Source organism: Chlorocebus sabaeus, chromosome 12 (assembly GCF_047675955.1).
Source record: "Chlorocebus sabaeus isolate Y175 chromosome 12, mChlSab1.0.hap1, whole genome shotgun sequence".
NCBI lineage: Eukaryota > Metazoa > Chordata > Mammalia > Primates > Cercopithecidae > Chlorocebus > Chlorocebus sabaeus.
The window spans coordinates 13,752,760-13,770,402 of record NC_132915.1 but is presented as its reverse complement, the minus strand read 5'-3'; the positions used below and the strand labels follow the sequence as shown (position 1 = coordinate 13,770,402).

General features: G+C 40.3%; 2 protein-coding genes across 36 annotated transcripts in view; one reads left to right on the top strand and one right to left on the bottom strand.

Moving 5' to 3' along the window:
* Positions 1–3,058: 3,058 nt before the first annotated feature.
* HNRNPK (heterogeneous nuclear ribonucleoprotein K) lies at positions 3,059–15,378 on the bottom strand. Of its 23 annotated transcripts, none has more exons than XM_037998563.2 (17): positions 15,268–15,378; positions 13,154–13,233; positions 12,976–13,060; positions 12,484–12,581; positions 11,786–11,842; positions 10,254–10,297; positions 9,308–9,380; positions 8,701–8,772; positions 8,085–8,198; positions 7,655–7,783; positions 6,721–7,028; positions 6,532–6,586; positions 6,130–6,213; positions 5,770–5,785; positions 5,610–5,692; positions 5,037–5,206; positions 3,059–4,317 (listed from the first exon to the last, which is right to left on the bottom strand). In XM_037998563.2, exons 3-17 carry the CDS (start codon positions 13,031–13,033, stop codon positions 4,284–4,286), a joined length of 1,395 nt encoding a protein of 464 aa, XP_037854491.1. In that variant the 5' UTR covers positions 13,034–13,060; positions 13,154–13,233; positions 15,268–15,378; the 3' UTR covers positions 3,059–4,283. The 23 variants fall into 23 exon arrangements, with proteins under 23 accessions (XP_037854491.1, XP_037854495.1, XP_072877585.1 ...); XM_037998567.2 differs by having other exon boundaries at positions 3,059–4,257; XM_073021484.1 differs by having other exon boundaries at positions 5,610–5,677.
* The window catches only part of RMI1 (RecQ mediated genome instability 1), a 100,939-nt gene continuing 98,631 nt past the window's right edge, over positions 15,336–17,643 (top strand). For 8 of the 13 annotated variants that reach the window (XM_073021476.1, XM_073021473.1, XM_073021470.1 and 5 more), the window contains exon 1: positions 15,336–15,656. In XM_073021476.1, coding sequence (XP_072877577.1) covers positions 15,336–15,656 — 321 coding nt within the window. The remainder of the gene's footprint in view (positions 15,657–17,643) is intronic. The other 5 variants (XM_007969618.3, XM_037998562.2, XM_037998561.2 and 2 more) reach the window with 1 other exon arrangement.

Sequence of the window (17,643 nt, the reverse complement as noted above, 5' to 3'; positions counted from 1 at the left end):
GGTCTTCTATTTTTTTTTTTGTTTTGTTTTTTTTGAGACTAAGTTTTGCTCTTGTTGCCCAGGCTGGAGTGCAGTGGCGCGATCTCAGCTCACTGCAACCTCCGCCTCCCAGGTTCAAGTGATTCTCTTGTCTCAGCCTCCTGAGTAGCTGGGGTTACAGGCGTGTGCCACCATGTCCAGCTAATTTTTTTATTTTTAGTAGAGACGGGGTTTCACGTTATTGGCCAGGCTGGTCTCGAAGTTCTGACCTCATGATCCGCCTATGTAGGCCTCCCAAAGTGCTGGGATTACAGACGTTGAGCCACTGGTCTTCCAGTTGTAAATAATTTCACTTATGGGAAATAGTTAAAGGTCAGCCCCTTATTAGGGCCATTTGTTTTCTCTCCAAGGTCTTTCTTTGCCTCCACTTCTGGGTACAAAGGGAGGTTTAGATGTTATTTTGATTTAGGGTACAGGTGTTTTTCCTGAGAGAAACGGGTCTTTGTCAGCAAACAGTCTCTGATCTCTAGCTGAGGTATAGTATAGTCTGTCAGGTGTCTGAATTTTGGTTTCTGCCCTCAGCAAAGCTACTACTGAATGACCAAAGCTAGTGTAACTGGCACTCAATTCAGTGGTCTATCCTTGACTATCTCGCCTTGGCTCTCACTGGTACTGCAAATTTTTTGCTAATTCTGCCATCTCCATCCAGCCACTAGCTGGTCTCTCTTACAGCTGCTGCTATGCAGTAACCATATCCCTCACCATAATGACCCCATCCCAAGCCCCATTGGCTCTCAAGTGATGTGCCTCTTATGACACCTGGGAATCAAAGGAAATTCTGTGGGGTGTTTGCATCTGTAATCTCAGATCATCTCTGCCAAACATTGTGTATCTGTCTTCTGTGTTTTCTATCCCATGTGGTCATACGAACACTTTGCAGGGTTTCAAATTAGAAGTGAGGCTAGTGCCTTGTTTTTGCGCTCTTGCCATCCTTTTCAACCCATCTGGAGCGTCTACTCTCTCATTAATCATCTCCCACTGGTCTTGCCCCAGGCTGAAATATAGGAAGGTCTCTGGGGATGGCCTGAGCCAGAAGCCAAGATAGCACTACTGCACTCCAGCCTGGGTGACACAGCCAGACCATCTTAAAAAAAAAAAAAAAAAAGTTTCTTTCCTTTTTGGTTCCCTTTAACATAAAAACTTACTGGATTGAGACAGGGTCTGTCATCCAGGCTGTAGTGCAGTAGTGCTATCAAGGCTCACTGCAGCCTCCACTTCCCAGGCTGAGGAGATACTCCCACCTCAAGCCTCCTAAATGGGACTACAGGTGTGCACCCCCATGCTTGGCTTATTTTTTGTAGCAATGGGGTTTCACCATGTTGCCCAGGCTGTCTCAAACTCTTGGGCTCAAGCCATCTGTCCGCCTTGGCCCCCAAAATGTTGGGGTTACAAGTATGAGCCACTGCACGGGGCTGATTAAACTTACTTTGAACCACAGCAATCTGAAGCAATTCATTACCTAATTCATATGGGACAACAATAAAAAAACTTAAAACCAATGAAAGAGTTTTTAAAAACTTTGCTGTTTGGTTTCTTGATATTCTTTGCTATTTGAATGGTATCAGTGATCAGATTTAGTATTTTACATTGTATTGTCTTGGTACAATAGAACATAATTAAAGGCAAACAAAATTTGAATTAATAGTAGGGAAAGGTTTTAAATTGTTGAGAGAACTAGTGCAACTTGGTTTCCGTCTGTTGGCATTTTGGTAATTAACTTTCAAAAATTATGCTAAATTTTTGAAACTAAGTCGGCGTTACGTACCAGTACTTCTTACAAAATTGGCTCAATATTCCATTTAATTAGAGCTTATGTTCACTTTCCCCACTCTTTGTGAAAATTCTCCCAACCTGTCCCAATTCTCACCCAAATTTTAAATACCATTTACCAATCAATAGTAGTGGCCTTGCAAAACACCCCTCTCCCTCCCAAAGCTATGTATTGAAGATATCAATGCCAGATATTCAATCCATTAAGTCTTCAGTAGAATGATGTATTTGTCTCAAATTATTGTAAAACGCAAAAGTGAAAATATTTTCAGCTAATAGTCCATGTGTTACTTAACTCATTTATAGACAACAGATAAAAGCTTTGAAAGCCAGTGTTCTCTCCAAGGATGCTTTCCTCCAGTAGGAGTAACAATGTGACTAAAATGTCCTTACAAATTTTTCTTTAGGGGTAAGGGCTCATTTCACCCTAAGCAACCCCAACTCACCCACACTGGGGAAACCATACCACAGGTAGCATTCACTAGTTTTAAGTGATATATTGACATTTACTTCATGTTCTTCGTAAATCAAAAGAACACTCTATGCCCCTCCCCAAACTAAATGTCACTCAACTCTAATTCCCTTAAAAGGCGTTATTCTGTGCCCAACTGATATTCTTTTACTATACACAAGCCTCTTACCTAAATTCAATAATTACATTTCTGACTCCTTTTCTATATAGTTGTTCATGTTCTGAGACAGGAGGACTGCTTATGCCCATAAGACAGAGGTTGCAGTGAGCCAAGATCATGCTACTGCACTCAAGCCCGGGAAGAAGAGCAAGACTCTTGTCTCAAAACAAAAATCAGTTTTCAAGTTTTCTGGACAGTTGGAGGTTAATAAGCAGTATTTCAGGAATATGAGCTAGGAATCATATTCTGCAGTGATTTTACATTGTCTCCGATATTCTCAAACATCAAACGAAAGCTATTTTAGAGAAAGGAACAAAGTAACTCATTCAAAATTTCTCATAGGTAATGAGGAAAGCTCTGACTATAAGGTAAAACAAAACAAAACAAACCTGATGACTAGGCTCTCATTTTGCTAATTACCACTTTAATAAATTATGAGCCCAACTACCGAACTTTTCATCTACCACCCCTGCCAGCTTTCCCTTACAAATGCTAGAAAAACACTTCACACACACAAAAATATATATATAAGATTACTGTATTTCCTTTTAAGAGGAACGTTTCAACAAATTTTACAGGTGTCAATCAACCCTTGTTCAAATTGGGCACACATCAAATCTAGCATCATGGGTGTTTTATTTATTTGGAAGTGAATTTTAACTATCAATACAAATGCCAAGATACTACACAAAACATCCACAGGAACTTTTTTCATCTTTTTTTTTTGAATTGTACACAAACATTTCCTACATAATCCAACATACAACAGAGAAATGGTACATCTTTTTCTTTCAATTTGCATACAATGGAAAACAAGTATATATATATTTTACAAAGTTTAACTAATAAGACACTAGAGCAAGTTGACAGTTTAAGTCTATAGGTGAGAAATTATCTAATAAAAATAATCAATTTTTTCAGCATTAGTCACTTCCATAACCAAGTGTTATTCTGATTAATAAAACTTGCTGCCAATCAGAATTCTGGTATATACTAATACCATTACTCAACTTGTAGTACTGCTCCCCACCTTAGTTCTTCATAACTACTAACATAGAAAATGTTGAAAAGTAGGGGCAAGCATTTGCAAAAACAAAAAATCCCCAGCTTATTATAAGCATGAATATGTATGATGGAATTTCTTCCCAGCAATAGACTTCCAAACCATCAAGAAATCACCAGAACTAAGTTTGCCAAGTTATTTTGCCTATGTCCAACAAGAGATGCACTTATATGTCCAACAGAGGAGCTGAAAATCAAACTTAGTGTTTAGTTTGCGGGTGGGTTGGGAAATTCAGCCACCATTTTAAAATGACTGTCTTAAAAAAAAAAATGACCACCAAAAATAGGTTCACTAAATTTATTTTAAAAATCATAAAACGTTTCTTACAAAAGAGCATTACATTCTGCACACTGCTCTGAACAGATGCCAGGGACATGTGGACTATTGTTACTTTTCCTCCCTGTCCCACCCCCCAAATGTTACAGTGACCACAAAGCAAGGTGTTCACAATTACATGGGGGGAATTTTTTTAAACCACCAACAATAACAAAAAATAAAATCCACTCACTCTGCTGCTGTTTCAAAATTTCAATGTTAGTTTTTGCACGCCCTTCCCCCCCCCAACCCTGTTTGTAAGGAACTAAAACATTACATCTGGTGAACAGCAAAGATTTCACTACACCTCAAATGCAGAACACCTATGAAGCAGAGGAATGTTGGCTTTTTAAACAGAAGCAGATAAAAAAAAAAAGATGCAGGACTCCTTCAGTTCTTCACTAGTCTTAGAAAAACTTTCCAGAATACTGCTTCACACTATAAAAAAGAAAAAATATCTTGCATTAGAATCCTTCAACATCTGCATACTGCTTCACACTATAAAAGAAAAGAAAAAAAAGTGCGAATTAGAATTTTTGCTCGTAACATCTTAATCAACATCAAGACAATTTCAATGCTAAATTAAAATGATAAACATGTCCATTACAATTAGAAGAGTTCAAAAACCATAAGCAATTACAAATTAAAGCAAGTAAATGTCAAGAAAAATGATGAGCGGTAAATCAGACATTAGTAGAACAGAATTAAGAAAACGGAATTGAAAGTTGTTAATATTTGGTAGAAAAGACAAAGAATGCTAGTAAGGTGTGAAATGCTGCATTTTACAGCACCAATCATTTGTCCTGTAGAGGCATGGCCTGTGCCATATGGCAGACTGTGATTTGTTGTCAATTTAGTTATCTAAAAACAACAAAATCACTAGTCTTCCACACAGAACTAGGCCAACATCCAATGAATCTTCTATATTGTCTACAGGCTCTGTACAATTTTGTAACAAGTGGTTTTGGCAGCAGTTTTCACCAGAGAAATGAGAAGTTTGCTTGGTTAAGGCTTCTTCCAGCAAGATTAGTATTGAATGTCTTCGTTTTTAGTAAGAAAGCAGAAGAAAATCAAGGCAAACTATTAGAATGTTTAGAAGTTAGGTCCCCAAAAGGTTGAGACACCATGGCTTCTAAAAGAAAAAAATCAATTGAGAAGAAAAGCTCTTTAAAGGTTTTAGTATGTATAAGCTAACACAAAGCTAAACTTAAACTGACCTGTTCTGCAGCAAATACTGTGCATTCTGTATCTGGTCCTGTGTTCCTGTAATGGTAATGATCCGATCTTCGGATCCTTCTAAAGGCTCATCAATTTTGATCGAAGCTCCCGACTCATGACGGATTTGTTTAATCCGCTGACCACCTTTGCCAATAATAGATCCAGCCAACTGAAAAGATTTTTTAAAAGTATGTGTTTACGATATACTTTTAACATTTACTACCTGTATTTTCAAGGAGCATGAAGTGTATTAATTTTATTCATTCAGACTCTTAACTATCTAACGCTCCCTAAACCTGTCAAAGTTTGAGTTACAAAGCATTTATGTCACACTTACTAATGTTTCCCTTAATTAGCTAATTAAGGGCTCAAAACCCTCAACTATTTTTATTAACAGCACTGATCACTTAACAAGGCTCAAACAGCAGAAAACCTAGCTCACTAAAGCCTATGAACATAACCTCATTCCTAAATGTGTATTTTTGTTAAAACCTTCTGAATTAAAAAAAAACAGAAAGGAGGAATAATCATAAAAGTGATAAAGTGTTCCTCATAGTATTAAAGATACTTACATCTTTGGGAATAGTTACTTGTGTAGTAATAATAGGTCCACCAAGATCACCATATGAGCCACGACCCCCTGCATAGGAATAATCTGATTTAAATAATGAGCAGTAAGTTCATTTAAAAAGTATGAAATTAATGTTTGATTTCACAAAGGAGAAAACTTACCATATCCGGAGCCACCCTACAAAGAGAAAGAAAAAAACAGAAAATTACTTTGCCGTTGTAATTACTACCGGGACTTAAAAAAAAAAATTCATTCAATAAAAATGGAGTCTCGCTATGTTGCCCAGGCTGGTCTCAAACTCTCGGGCTGAAGTGATCCTCCTGCCTCAGACTCTTTTGTAGTTGGGCTTGAGTGAGTACCACTGCACCCAGCTTCACTATTCAAGTATTTTAATACTCATAAAATCCTGACCTGTATCCTATTTTCAGTAAGTATCCTCTGGGGAATAAAAAACTTACTGGAGAGCAGGTAAACATCTTAAATTATTACTGATATACACACGAACAACCATGATACTCAACCTGTGGTTCATAAGCCATCTGCCATTCCGATGGGCTCCATGTATCTATTGCAGAGTCCCAAGTTTCATCAGCACTGAAACCAACCTGTTAGCGATAAAAATATTAACATGAACCCACACTGTATTTTGTTATACAGCTGTTTTTATATGCCTAATTTGCATGTTACATTAAAACAAAAGAGGGTACATATATAGGCAGCAATTATGTAATCGAGAGGAACAAAGCTCAGTAAAGTCGTAATTCTCCAGCAGCAAATAACAGAAATAACAATTTAACTAGTAATTCAAACAAAATTTACTTATAAGAAAAGCTTTTTAATTACTATAACCTTCAACAAAATGTGAACTATATTGTTACAACCCTCACATACACAAAACACTGGTAATAAACCAAAGTTCTTACCATGCCGTCGTAACGGTCTCCAGGTCTCCCTCTTCTGTCATAGGCCATGAGGTCTCTGCAAGCATAGTACTTGTTGTAATCTAAACTTGTTTACATGCCACACATATCAAATCAAAGTCTACCTTGTCTACCACTAAGCGCAGTCTCTTGTAGGTTAATAACTCATAGATGAAAAAAACAGAAACTTACCCCCCTCTAGGTGGTGGTGGTGGAGGAAGAGGAAGATTCCGAGCTCTGCTACCACCCCGGCCGCCTCGTCCAGGAGGAGGGGGAGGCGGTCCTCGACGAGGGCTCATATCATCATAATCTCTTCTAGATGGAGGCATGGGACGCCCACCCCGACCAGGAGGCATTCTGTCAAAACCACCTCTTCCCCGCATTGGAAATCCCACTGGGCGTCCACGGCGGTCATCAAACATCATTGTAAAACCACCATAATCATAGGTTTCATCGTAAAAATTTGGATCATAAGGCTGTGCACGTCCTTTGATGGGAGACTAAAAACAGAGATAGAACAAACTTACAGACTGAAGAAAAAGAGACCCGCTTCAAACCAACCTATCATCATCAACAAAATACAAGTCATTCCCCCATCAGCAGGTGCTAGAGGCAGAAACAGGAATTATGTCAACACTAACAGTAGCAAAGTAAAGATTCCCAAGAACTCCAAAACTTTTGGCAAGTGCTAAACACAAGTGAGTTCTATTGCCTGTGCAGGGAGAATAACAGCTTGCTCTTATACTTAGATCTTAAGAAACCACAAAGCCCTCCCATTTTACACATAACAAACTACAATGCACATTTCACAACAAGGGCTGAAGAGATCAGTATCTTGGCAAGCCTGTAATCCATACTGAGGCACCCGAGATAGGAAGCCCTGCAGCCCTGCAGCGTAGTTACAAAGACACAAGCAACACTATAGAAAATTCATTCGAAGGATCAAAGGCTATAGAAATACCACCACCAAATTACCACTCTCCACTTTTTCAAAAGCATTTCTAAATTAAAGTGATGGCTGAAGCCAGGTGATAGAAAATTGCTAGGGAAAGGGCAAATAAAGACTATTACACTAAATGATCTGAAGCTACTTTTGCAGAAGGTTATCATTTTGTTTCATAAGTACCTCAGATATAAGATCAAGGATGATCTTTATGCACTCTACAACCCTATCGGGTTTTCCTCCAATAAGAACAACTCTGTCAGTGGAATGAGGACAGCATTCCTGGAAAAGCTTGATGGTCGTTTGAGTGTTCTGTAAGATCATAAAAAAAAAAAAAATTAGAAGAAAATTAGGTTTCCTAGGTTCAGTGAAAATTGCATTTGAATTCAACAATTATCCCCCCATAATATAAAAACTTCATTAATTATCACACGACTTTGCAATGGTATAAAAATTTTGACAAAGTAATAGCAATGCCAGACATTTTTTGTTGTTTGTGATAAGCAATCTTTGGAGGGAACTCAGAAGGGAAGTGAGAGAAGCTCACAGAAACAAGTTTATATGAAAATTTACTTTCCAGCAAGAAATATGGCAGAATTTTTTTCTTTTTTACCTCTCGAAGTTCTTTGATTTTAGCACCTTTGACCCCAATAATTCCTCCTGCTAGACTCTGATGAATCAACAGCCTCAACTCGCAGTCAAAGTCACTTCCTTTATAGTGTTGGTACTGTGGAGGGAGAGTTGTAACATTTTAGTCTCAAATCAACAATTCCCCAAAACACACTTATCTGCTATAAGCATAACAATAATATACTGTTGCAGTGAGCAACCTGAATTTATATTTCAATAACTTTACCAGTTATGTGCTTATTATCCTCAATAGCCAGGCCCAAAAAGGACATTCTGCACCACCTTAAAAAACTATTTTATTTTCAGGTCCTGCAACACCATACCCACACTGCAGCCATTTAGCATGTCGCTGTTACCACAAAATTATTATTAACATTCAAATAACACCATAATAAAAATGACTGCAAAGCACTTTGCAAATGTAGTTAATTCCCACTGCAGCATGGAGCAGGGTCAACAGTGAGTTGTAAGACCATTCACGTATCATGTTTTTAAGCCTTTTTCTATAGAGATGGGAAAAGCACACTATGTTAAAAATATAATCGATCCTATGGGCCAGGCTCCATACTTCAGTGGGGTTCAATGGCACTATGACATACATTTAAGCATTCCACAGCATCAGATTCGAGCGGGAGCTGGCTGGTTGCAGTGGGTGATGGCAACTGCAGGCCCTGAAAGTAGAAAAATAAGAGTAATAGGTTAAGTGTCTAGCGTGATCAGGCTATTGTCGCATATATTGGTAAAGCTACTACAACATATTTTAAACCTATATTATTAAATGAGAAACTGCTTTACTCAACATTAAGATGATATATAAAACATAAAATACTTTTCTCTACATACCTAACTGAATTACGTAGAGTTGTAAAATCCTAAATCTAAATAATTCTCCTTTTCAACATATTCCCACAAATACTCTAATTTAAAAAATCTCTTTTCTAAAACTGAAGCCCATAAAATACATACTAAACCCATGAAAGCACATGACCACAGATAAGTTCACATTTACTCCAGGAGTGGTCAGCCTGTTTGTTTTCTTTAAAAAACAAATTATGTATGTACAAAATTACGTAGCACATTGAGATACTCCTGCAAACTGTTATATCCATTGTCTCTCCACCTCCCCCATCATACCCCAATACAACACACTTTAAACATTCCCCCCTCATACTATCAAATATATTTAAAAAAAAATAATGAGCCTACCTCTTCCAAGGTAGGGATGATTTTCTTCAGAATTTCTCCAATTGTTTCAATATCAGCACTGATACTCAATATGCTGTCAAACACCACAAATACCAGATAATACAAAAAAGGCGGAAAAGAAAAATGAGTTTTGTGTTTGTTACCAAAGTCACACAAACTTTTACAGAGATGTAACATACAATTATTTAATATTCCCCATTTAAAGTAGCCTATTTATAGATTTCTCACATGCATTTTGTTTTATACCCAATACAGACATGATAACAGTATTAGGAGACTTGCAGAGAGACAGAGAGAATGGGCTTTTGGAAGGGCTCAGATTAAGTGGGCAATAAACTGACCAGAACTGAAGCAGAGTTGAATATTTATGTTCCCCGCCACCACTAAGTTAAGGATACCCTCGCTGTTACATTGGTAAAACTGGCACACCTTCTCTTAGGCAAAGTGGGGGAATATGCGAGTGGTGAACATTGTATCTGGAGTAAGGTTATGAATACCAGTTAGAAATTAGATCACTAATGGGCTCTGCAAGAAAACAAATACAAATGCAAGACAAAACAAAGACAACACAAATGAGAAGTGAAGGAAAGTGAACCAGAGTTAGCATTTCATCAGAAAAAATTATGAACAGGCAATGTTGGGAAGCAAGGTGGGCCACAAAGACAGAGCGAGAGACTATCTTGGTAACAATTTGATTTACAATGCGGCAAATATGCAACACTTGAAGCTGTGCTCCTTCCATCGAAATAAAATTAGTGGATCGTTTGGGTGGGCAACTCACGGTAAAAGTTCAGTGACAAAAAGACTTAATGGGGAAAATAAGACAGAAACTTGAAAAACAATACACCGTCTAAAGGGGATACTATTTAATTATATAAAAGGCAGGTAATAAAATACATTTCTCTCTTTCTAATCAGGCAGTGAGGCATAAACTGTTGGGACATACCGCTCGGGGCCACTGCTGTCTGGGACTGAAACACTGGCATTGTACTGCATTGGTCATTGGCGTTCGTGGATGTTGGCATTGGGCATGGGCATTCAATCAGAAGTTGTCAAGTATGGTACCCGTTTGGCAACGAGCACATTTTTGGGCATAGCCAACCAGGGTTTTCACATGGGCGTTCAGGGGCGGATGGGCCAACGTCATGGTGGGCAACGCAGGGGTAAGTCGATCCAGTACATGGGCAACGGAGATATATGGCCAAAAAAACAAGGAGAGGGAAAAGGGGGAAAAGCAATAAATTTTAATTTAATACAAACTATACTCATACTCTCAATTAATGAAACAAGCTTAAGTTGTTCTGAAGACTAACACAATAATGGACTTCTCTAAATCTGACTGTGGCTTAACATTAAGGACCTCAAATGATGGTTCTAGCCGTTTTTATTTTTTTAAGAAAAACAAACGATGTTTCAGTAGCAGGCTGGCTCATGAGGGTAGACACAAAACCTGACTCAAAGTTTACTGAAATTCTTGAGGAAATGGGGAAATAACCCAGATAATTATACAGAACATCTGGATTAAGAGGAGAGAGGTTTTATAAAAGACAAAACAAAAATTCCCACACCACCAAAAACCCTAACTAATAAGACTGGTTTGGTTGTCTGGAGGTTTTAAAACGCATTCCTAGATCCTAACAGGCAAGTTTGTAAAATTTTAAACAAATTTTCAAGTTCAGTTTACAGTAATCAAGAGGAACATACAAAGATCTGCGACCAAGAGAGAAATGAAATACTGTCAAATAAGTACTCGACACAAAGTTATTTGCCTCATTTTTAGCAAGAAAAACATTAAGAAATGTGTACACTATGAGAAAAAAAATTTAGAAATTTTGGTGTAGCCAAGTCCTATAAACGTGCTCACTTCTGGCACTGCCAACATTTAATGTGTCTAATCACAAGAGTCAACCCACTGTAAAATGAAGACTCAAACAAATCATAGGCATTGACGAACAGTTTCCCAATTATAAGATTAAGTGTCTCCTCTATTCTTTACCCATATTTAAATCATGCAACCTCAACATTAAACTCTGTGCTTCATGTGCAAGCCGTTAAAGAACAGATGGACATTTTTCTTCCCAAAGAAAACAAAAAAATTTTTTCTGGATTTAACCAGCCACCTGCAATGGTTTTCAGTAATACTGTAATTGATTCACACACAGGATGGTGCAATCAAGGATTTTTACACTTTGTTGCTATTTCTAATTAAGATGTTATCTTGTTTGATGAAGTGAATAATTTGGTGGACTCTTATTAGAATGTGAAGAGGTTTAATAGAAACCACCCCCCCAATCCTGCTCAATCTGGGCTTTTGTAAAAACAGGAATGGATAACTTCGAAATCAATTCTGTAATAATAAATTGTTACAAATGTCTTGTAGCTAAACTATGAAATGATTTCTAGGATGTAAATCTTTAAATTTCTATAGACATATAAACTGAAGCTGCTCGTGTAGTAGTTTAATATCTTAATACTTACGTCTGTACGGAGAGCCTTAATATTCTTGCCTCCTTTTCCAATCACTGCCCCAGCATTCTGGAGAAGATACAAAGACAAAAAATTATCTTGCCTTTCCCTAAAATTAATGTCTACCTATACTCTTAGGTTTTGCTAAAAAATCCTCTAACCTGTTTAAGAATAAAAATCTACTTGGGGATGTAAAAAACGACCAGGCCAAAAACAAATCAAAAATCAAAATATAATTCTAAGTGCTTTGAGGACTAAATAGTTTGGAGTACTCAACGTTAGAAATACACCAAGTATAAAATAAAACTAAGCACAGATTTTATAGCACCTTTTGGTAAAATAAATCAATTAATTTAGTATTAGTAAGTACCTTCATATTGTGACCCGTGATAAAATAAACTGCCAACCAAGCAGTTTCCTAAGGAGTCCACACATAATTAAGATTTAATCTATTAATACTTTAAGAATAACACCCTCCTCCTAGCTTGACCTGTAGTGGTGGTTCACTACAGCAAAGGCTTTAATCTTAATTATAAGTGGAATAACAAAACCACCAGAGCCTTCAAGTCTCTTTAGAAAGAACCACAAACAAATGTTTTATATACTTCAATCTGTAAAACTTTTGACTTTCTAGAAAGCCAAACCAGACCTTATCTTAATTTCCACTTGAGTATGAACCCCCTTCAAATTTTCAAGAATAAAATTCATACCTTGCTTTGAAGCAGAATGCGTAATTCAACCATCTCATCAGTGTTTCTAGATCTTTTAAATGCTTGTTCCTCTTCCATATCTTCTGCAGGGCGTTTACCTAAAAATTAACAGTTCAGATTTCAAAGAAAGCAGCGAAGTCTCCAAAGCAACTCCATTCTGTTTCAAGAGACTTGTTGCTAATCTTAGGCATGTTTTAGAAAGGCCAAAGGCATTGCTATAGACTTGAACCTTATGCTTCCATCTAGTAAAATGTACCAAACACAAAATACTGTGACAAAATACTTCAAAGGACTTGAAATCCCAAAATGCAAGGAAAATTTTTTATATGCAAATCAGTTACTTCAACTTCATAAATAAAAGCTAAAATGTAATTGATAAATAAATCGCTGAATTAAAATTACCTAAACAGAAATACCAAAATTTCACCACACACTTCTAGGCAATAATTAACAGAATAAAAAAATACTATTAAAATTAAAATTTATTCTCACCAAATTCACCATTGGTTTCAGTGTTAGGGAAGGTTTCTTCTGGCTGTTCAGTTTCCATATTCTTTTATTAAATGGGCACACCAATCTGTTGAAAAATAAAGAAGCTAGTACATTTGGCTTATTGGAAAGCAAGCTGTAAAAAAACAAACAAAAAAACCCCACTGCTTCTAGAACGTACCAGTTATTATATATCCTTGCAGAGCAGAACTGAAGCGTTCTGGGTCGGACCAACAACTGACACCCCAGTGCTGCAGTTGCCTATAAGAACCAACAGAAATCAGTTTTGCTTTTGTTTATTCCTATTACTGAATATTTATTTCTGATCACAGTCAACACTGATTTGAACCCAAAAAACTAGCTGTTTCTAAAACTTGACTCATTTTAGGGTTTCACAATTCAAATGACTGCCTAAAAAATACAAAATTCAACGGAGCCTGGTTTGATTTTTTGCTAAGTTAGAATAACTTTTAGCCACTGAATTAACTCCCAACACAGCAATGAATTGTTTTATACGGCACATTCACAAAACCCTGAAAAGATAAATGTCATCCACAAAGCATACATTTATGAAAAGTTACAATGCATCTTATTCACTGGAAAAACTAATTTTATATTAAAACTTCTAATTGCTTTTCTATTTCTTTCGACTAATGCTTGAAGCGATCTTATGTGACACCCCGAAAGTTTACAAATACAACGACCACTGCGAACACATCCATCAACAATCTACCGGAGGGATAAATCCAAAAATCTAATACAGGACCAGATCCAAACTATCACACTACCAGTCTATTAATCAGCGAAGCTAATGGAGCCCTTGAAAACTAACAGTCACTAGCGGACTATTTTAAATTAGGCTTGATAGAGTACAACCCGACAATTATGCCTGTAATAAGAAAACTAAAGTGTCTACGCGCCAGAACGGTCGACAGGCCTGCAAACAGCCTTTTTAAGCTTCCCTCTTGTCGGGACTAGGAGTTGACAAGCGGCCTCTACTAGAAGGTTGGCTAGACAGCAAAGAGCCAACAATCGAGGCACTTTTATGCCTCCCATTCTCCCATACCGTTGGTGAACTTATCGCTCTTCCAACGACTAACTGAAACGACATTCTCCTGGCCCAGCACTCAATTTCTGAGGTGGGGTGGGAGAAATTTGGACAAGAAAGTTTAAGCAAAAACAGCAGGGCTTATCTGTAAGAATAACGCTGCCGCGTGCCGTTCACCCTTCGGGTCCTGCAGTCACTAGTCCCCAGGCCCCGAAAATCCGCTAAGTATGTGCTCGACTGGCCGAGCGCCAACGCGCCCTCCCCTCCCCGCCTCCTGGTACCGGGATCGGAAACAGCCGGGTAACAGGACTGGAAAAAGCGAGAGTCGATAGCAGAAGCGCCGCCACCTCTCTTCACCCGGATCCGACAGGAAATGGCGGCCCGCGTAATGGCGACTACGTGCTACTAGGCGGAGCCGAGCGCCGACCCCCTCCCCCACCCACCACGCGGTCCCGAGGTCTCATCCCCCGCATCCTCCCCCCATCGCCCGAGACAAAGCCACCGAGGCAGCCCTGACTGTTCCATCCCCGCCGCTCCAGCTCCGACCCCGGGCCGGGAGACCCAAGGTGAGGCGGGGCTCACACAAAGAGAGCGGCGGCGCGACCTTCTCCCCCAGCCGGGCTCCTTTCCTCCACGAGGTTCCTAGTTCCCAGTGCCACATAGCTCCAGCTCGTTCTAAAGGCACATGCCTCACGAATCCCCGGAGTCTCTAGGACCACAACGCGGACTGCGGATACACGCTCAGGGAAATGGCGGAGGTGGGGGAGGGGACGCCGGGCAACGTTCCCACTCGGAGAAGCGGCCAAACACCAAAGCGGCCCCCAGAACGCCTCCCTCAAGCGGGAAAACTGGGCTCCGACCCTCACCTCCACGAGCCGCTCCCCCAACCCGGCTTCTCACCGCGCGAGGCCGTCTCTCTGCCGCCGCGCCGCCTCAGCCGGTCGGAGCTAGACAGAAAACGAGCGCAGGCTCCCCTCCCCCGCCTTCTCGCGTCCTCCCCGCCGTCGCGCCCTATTGGCTGCCAGGGCTTCGGCGATGGTGCGAGGGCGAAGCAATTGGCCCGAGGCCACGTCAATCAAGGCGACGGGGGAGGCGACAACCCCGCCTACCGCCAGCGCCTCCCTTCGGGCTGTGAGGCCACTAAGGGCTCGAGAAAACCCGGGCTTGGGAAAAGTCAACGCAGCCTTTCAGGGAGGCCAAACCCATGCCCGAATCAGCAATACCCAAGCTCCAATAACTCCAATTACCTACAGGCCGCAAACAAGTGGGACACAGGCAAGACGTCGAGGTCGGTGCAGCAGAGAAACAGAGGATAATGGCGTCTGCAGTGCTGTCGCCTGGAGCGCCCTCCTCCTTTCTCGTTCGCGCACTCACTAGCTGGGGGGAGGAGCGACTAGGGGGCGAACCTCTCGCGAGATCTAACAACTGCCTAGTTCACGCGCACAGGGAGGGGCCGGGGAAGGGGCGTTTTCCAGGCCCGAAGGAGTCCTTTGGGGTTGGAGGAGGGGCGCGAGCGCGCGAGAAATCGGGCGGGAAGAGGCAAAAAGGGATCTGGGACAGTGCTGCGGCGGTTCCTGTTCTTACAGTTGCGCGGCCCAGGGACCGCTGTTGCGCGAGGAAAATGCGGGACGCCCAGGTCGGTGCTTGGCCCAGACTTATGCCCCTGTTTCCGCAGCCCACACTTGCGCCCGAAGCCCCTTAACCCCGCCCCGGGCTGTGGGCTGTGGGCTGCGGGACTAGCTGTGCCGCGGTAAGTGCGGGCCGCCTGCGTTCGCTGTTCTCGGCCCACGCTTCGGAAACCCGCTGTTTGTAACGGTCCGGGGCCTCAGTCAGCCAAGGCTGGGCCCGGAGGCGCAGCTGGCGGTTCTCGGCCCGCTTTGCGCTGGGGCGGGAGCCGGGGAAACGCAGGGCGAGCCTGGGAGTCTTGGAGAACTTCTCGCCGAGAAGCGCACAGGCGGTTTCACAGGGCTCCGTTCTGATGAGACTTTCCTCTTGGGTAATGGCGCCTGAGATGGTGGAAGTATTTTGTAGTGTCGTCGCTGTAGTTTATTCCGATAAAAGTTTTAGGCAATAAATATTGCACTCGTCTCCTAAGATGAATGCATATCGCTAAATACGTTGTAGACCTCCACGTTCCATTCAAAGCCCCTGCCTTGTTGTGGCAGTGATGAAAACGGACAAAAACTCCAAAACCCTCGCCCGCAAACGTGCTGCTGTTCTAGCGGGTTCAGTTCACACTTGCATTGTATTCGGTTCCTTACTTCTAAGGCTCCTGTGCCAAGCTTTCATGACTTCCTTTGTTAAGGCACATAAGGTCACTTTCAATCGGTGACAACCCTGGGAAATCTCCAGCCCTGGTAGTACCCGCTTTCCACATCCTTACTCGTCAACCTTCCGGCCTCCGCCCACAATCCCAAACTCATTTTGAAGCATAAAGATGTTATAATCTGCACATGAAGCGAAATCCACCATTGACCGAATACATTCATATATATTTTAGTGGTGATGAATTTGTGCTGATTCATTCCTGTTATGTTTCCTTCTTGGGTAATTTGCAAAATATATATACCAGCATTCTTTTTAATGGCCATGATTGCATCCACCCAGCATCTTTTACTTGCCTGATTAGAGGAAAACTTGTTAAGGTACACTGAGGATTTCATGATAAACACCGGTATTTACATTCTGGGAGGATACGTTAACACATACTGTTAGAACATAATGTCCGGGATTGTGGAGTTTATAAAAGTTCTCTTTAAGTGGTAATACAGTTTTTAAAATGGTCCCCACCATGAAGAGTGTATAGTCTTGTTGGGTAGGTAAAACTTAACTCACATTTCAGCTCTAAACCACAAAGTTCAGAATTTTATTAAATATTCAACGTTGATGAGATTATGTAGGGGCTGGGGATACTTGGATCATAGAGATTTAATCCGCCAGTTAGGATTTGCAACATTTAATTGAGTTTGTCATTGAAAACCTGAGACATGTCATTGACACTAATGTGCACAAAGAGCGGGACGGTAATAATGATGCTGTACTTTCTTTAAAGTTAGTATGTATGTTACAGTCATCATTTTCTTGATAAGCAGTGATGAGTGGGAATCACAAGTTAAGCAGCCCTATATAAGAACTTCTTCCTCCCAATTTCATTGCCAGACCGGACCTCGACTGGTGTAAATTATTTATCCTCTCTAGATGCCATTGTGGGATGGTTGCTGTTTTTCCCCCATTTAATTTCCTCTTTACTTCTTTTAATTTTTAGGTTTGCTCTTTAAATAACAGGAAAGTCTGTTTTTTCTCCATCCTTTTATTCTCTGTTTGAAATTAAGACTTTTCAACCCACTGATTTTATACCTGTGTTCATTCAAGAACTTACCAATAAATTCATTGACTCCAGTTTTGTGTAATTGGTTCTATGGTGTAATAGTGTAGTGATCATTTGGACTCAGTGAATTTAGACCCAATGTTACTTAGATGTGAGATTTACTTCAGATGGGCTGATACAATTGAGATTGTACACTATCCAGCTGGATTATTGTTTAAAATAGTATTTATAACTACTGTTTCTTGAGTTCCCCACTGTGTGCTAAACATTGTGCTGGCAGTTTAATACTTTTTAG

What these genes read in the sequence shown, in the direction of transcription:
- HNRNPK (XM_037998563.2), bottom strand. Translation starts at nt 13,033, where the DNA reads ATGGAAACTGAACAGCCAGAAGAAACCTTCCCTAACACTGAAACCAAT. An exon ending in GCATTCTGCTTCAAAGCAAG is followed by an intron (nt 11,843 to 12,483) that starts GTATGAATTTTA and finishes TATCTTCTCCAG; the next exon opens with AATGCTGGGGCAGTGATTGG. An exon ending in ATGCTGTGGAATGCTTAAAT is followed by an intron (nt 8,199 to 8,700) that starts GTATGTCATAGT and finishes CTCCCTCCACAG; the next exon opens with TACCAACACTATAAAGGAAG.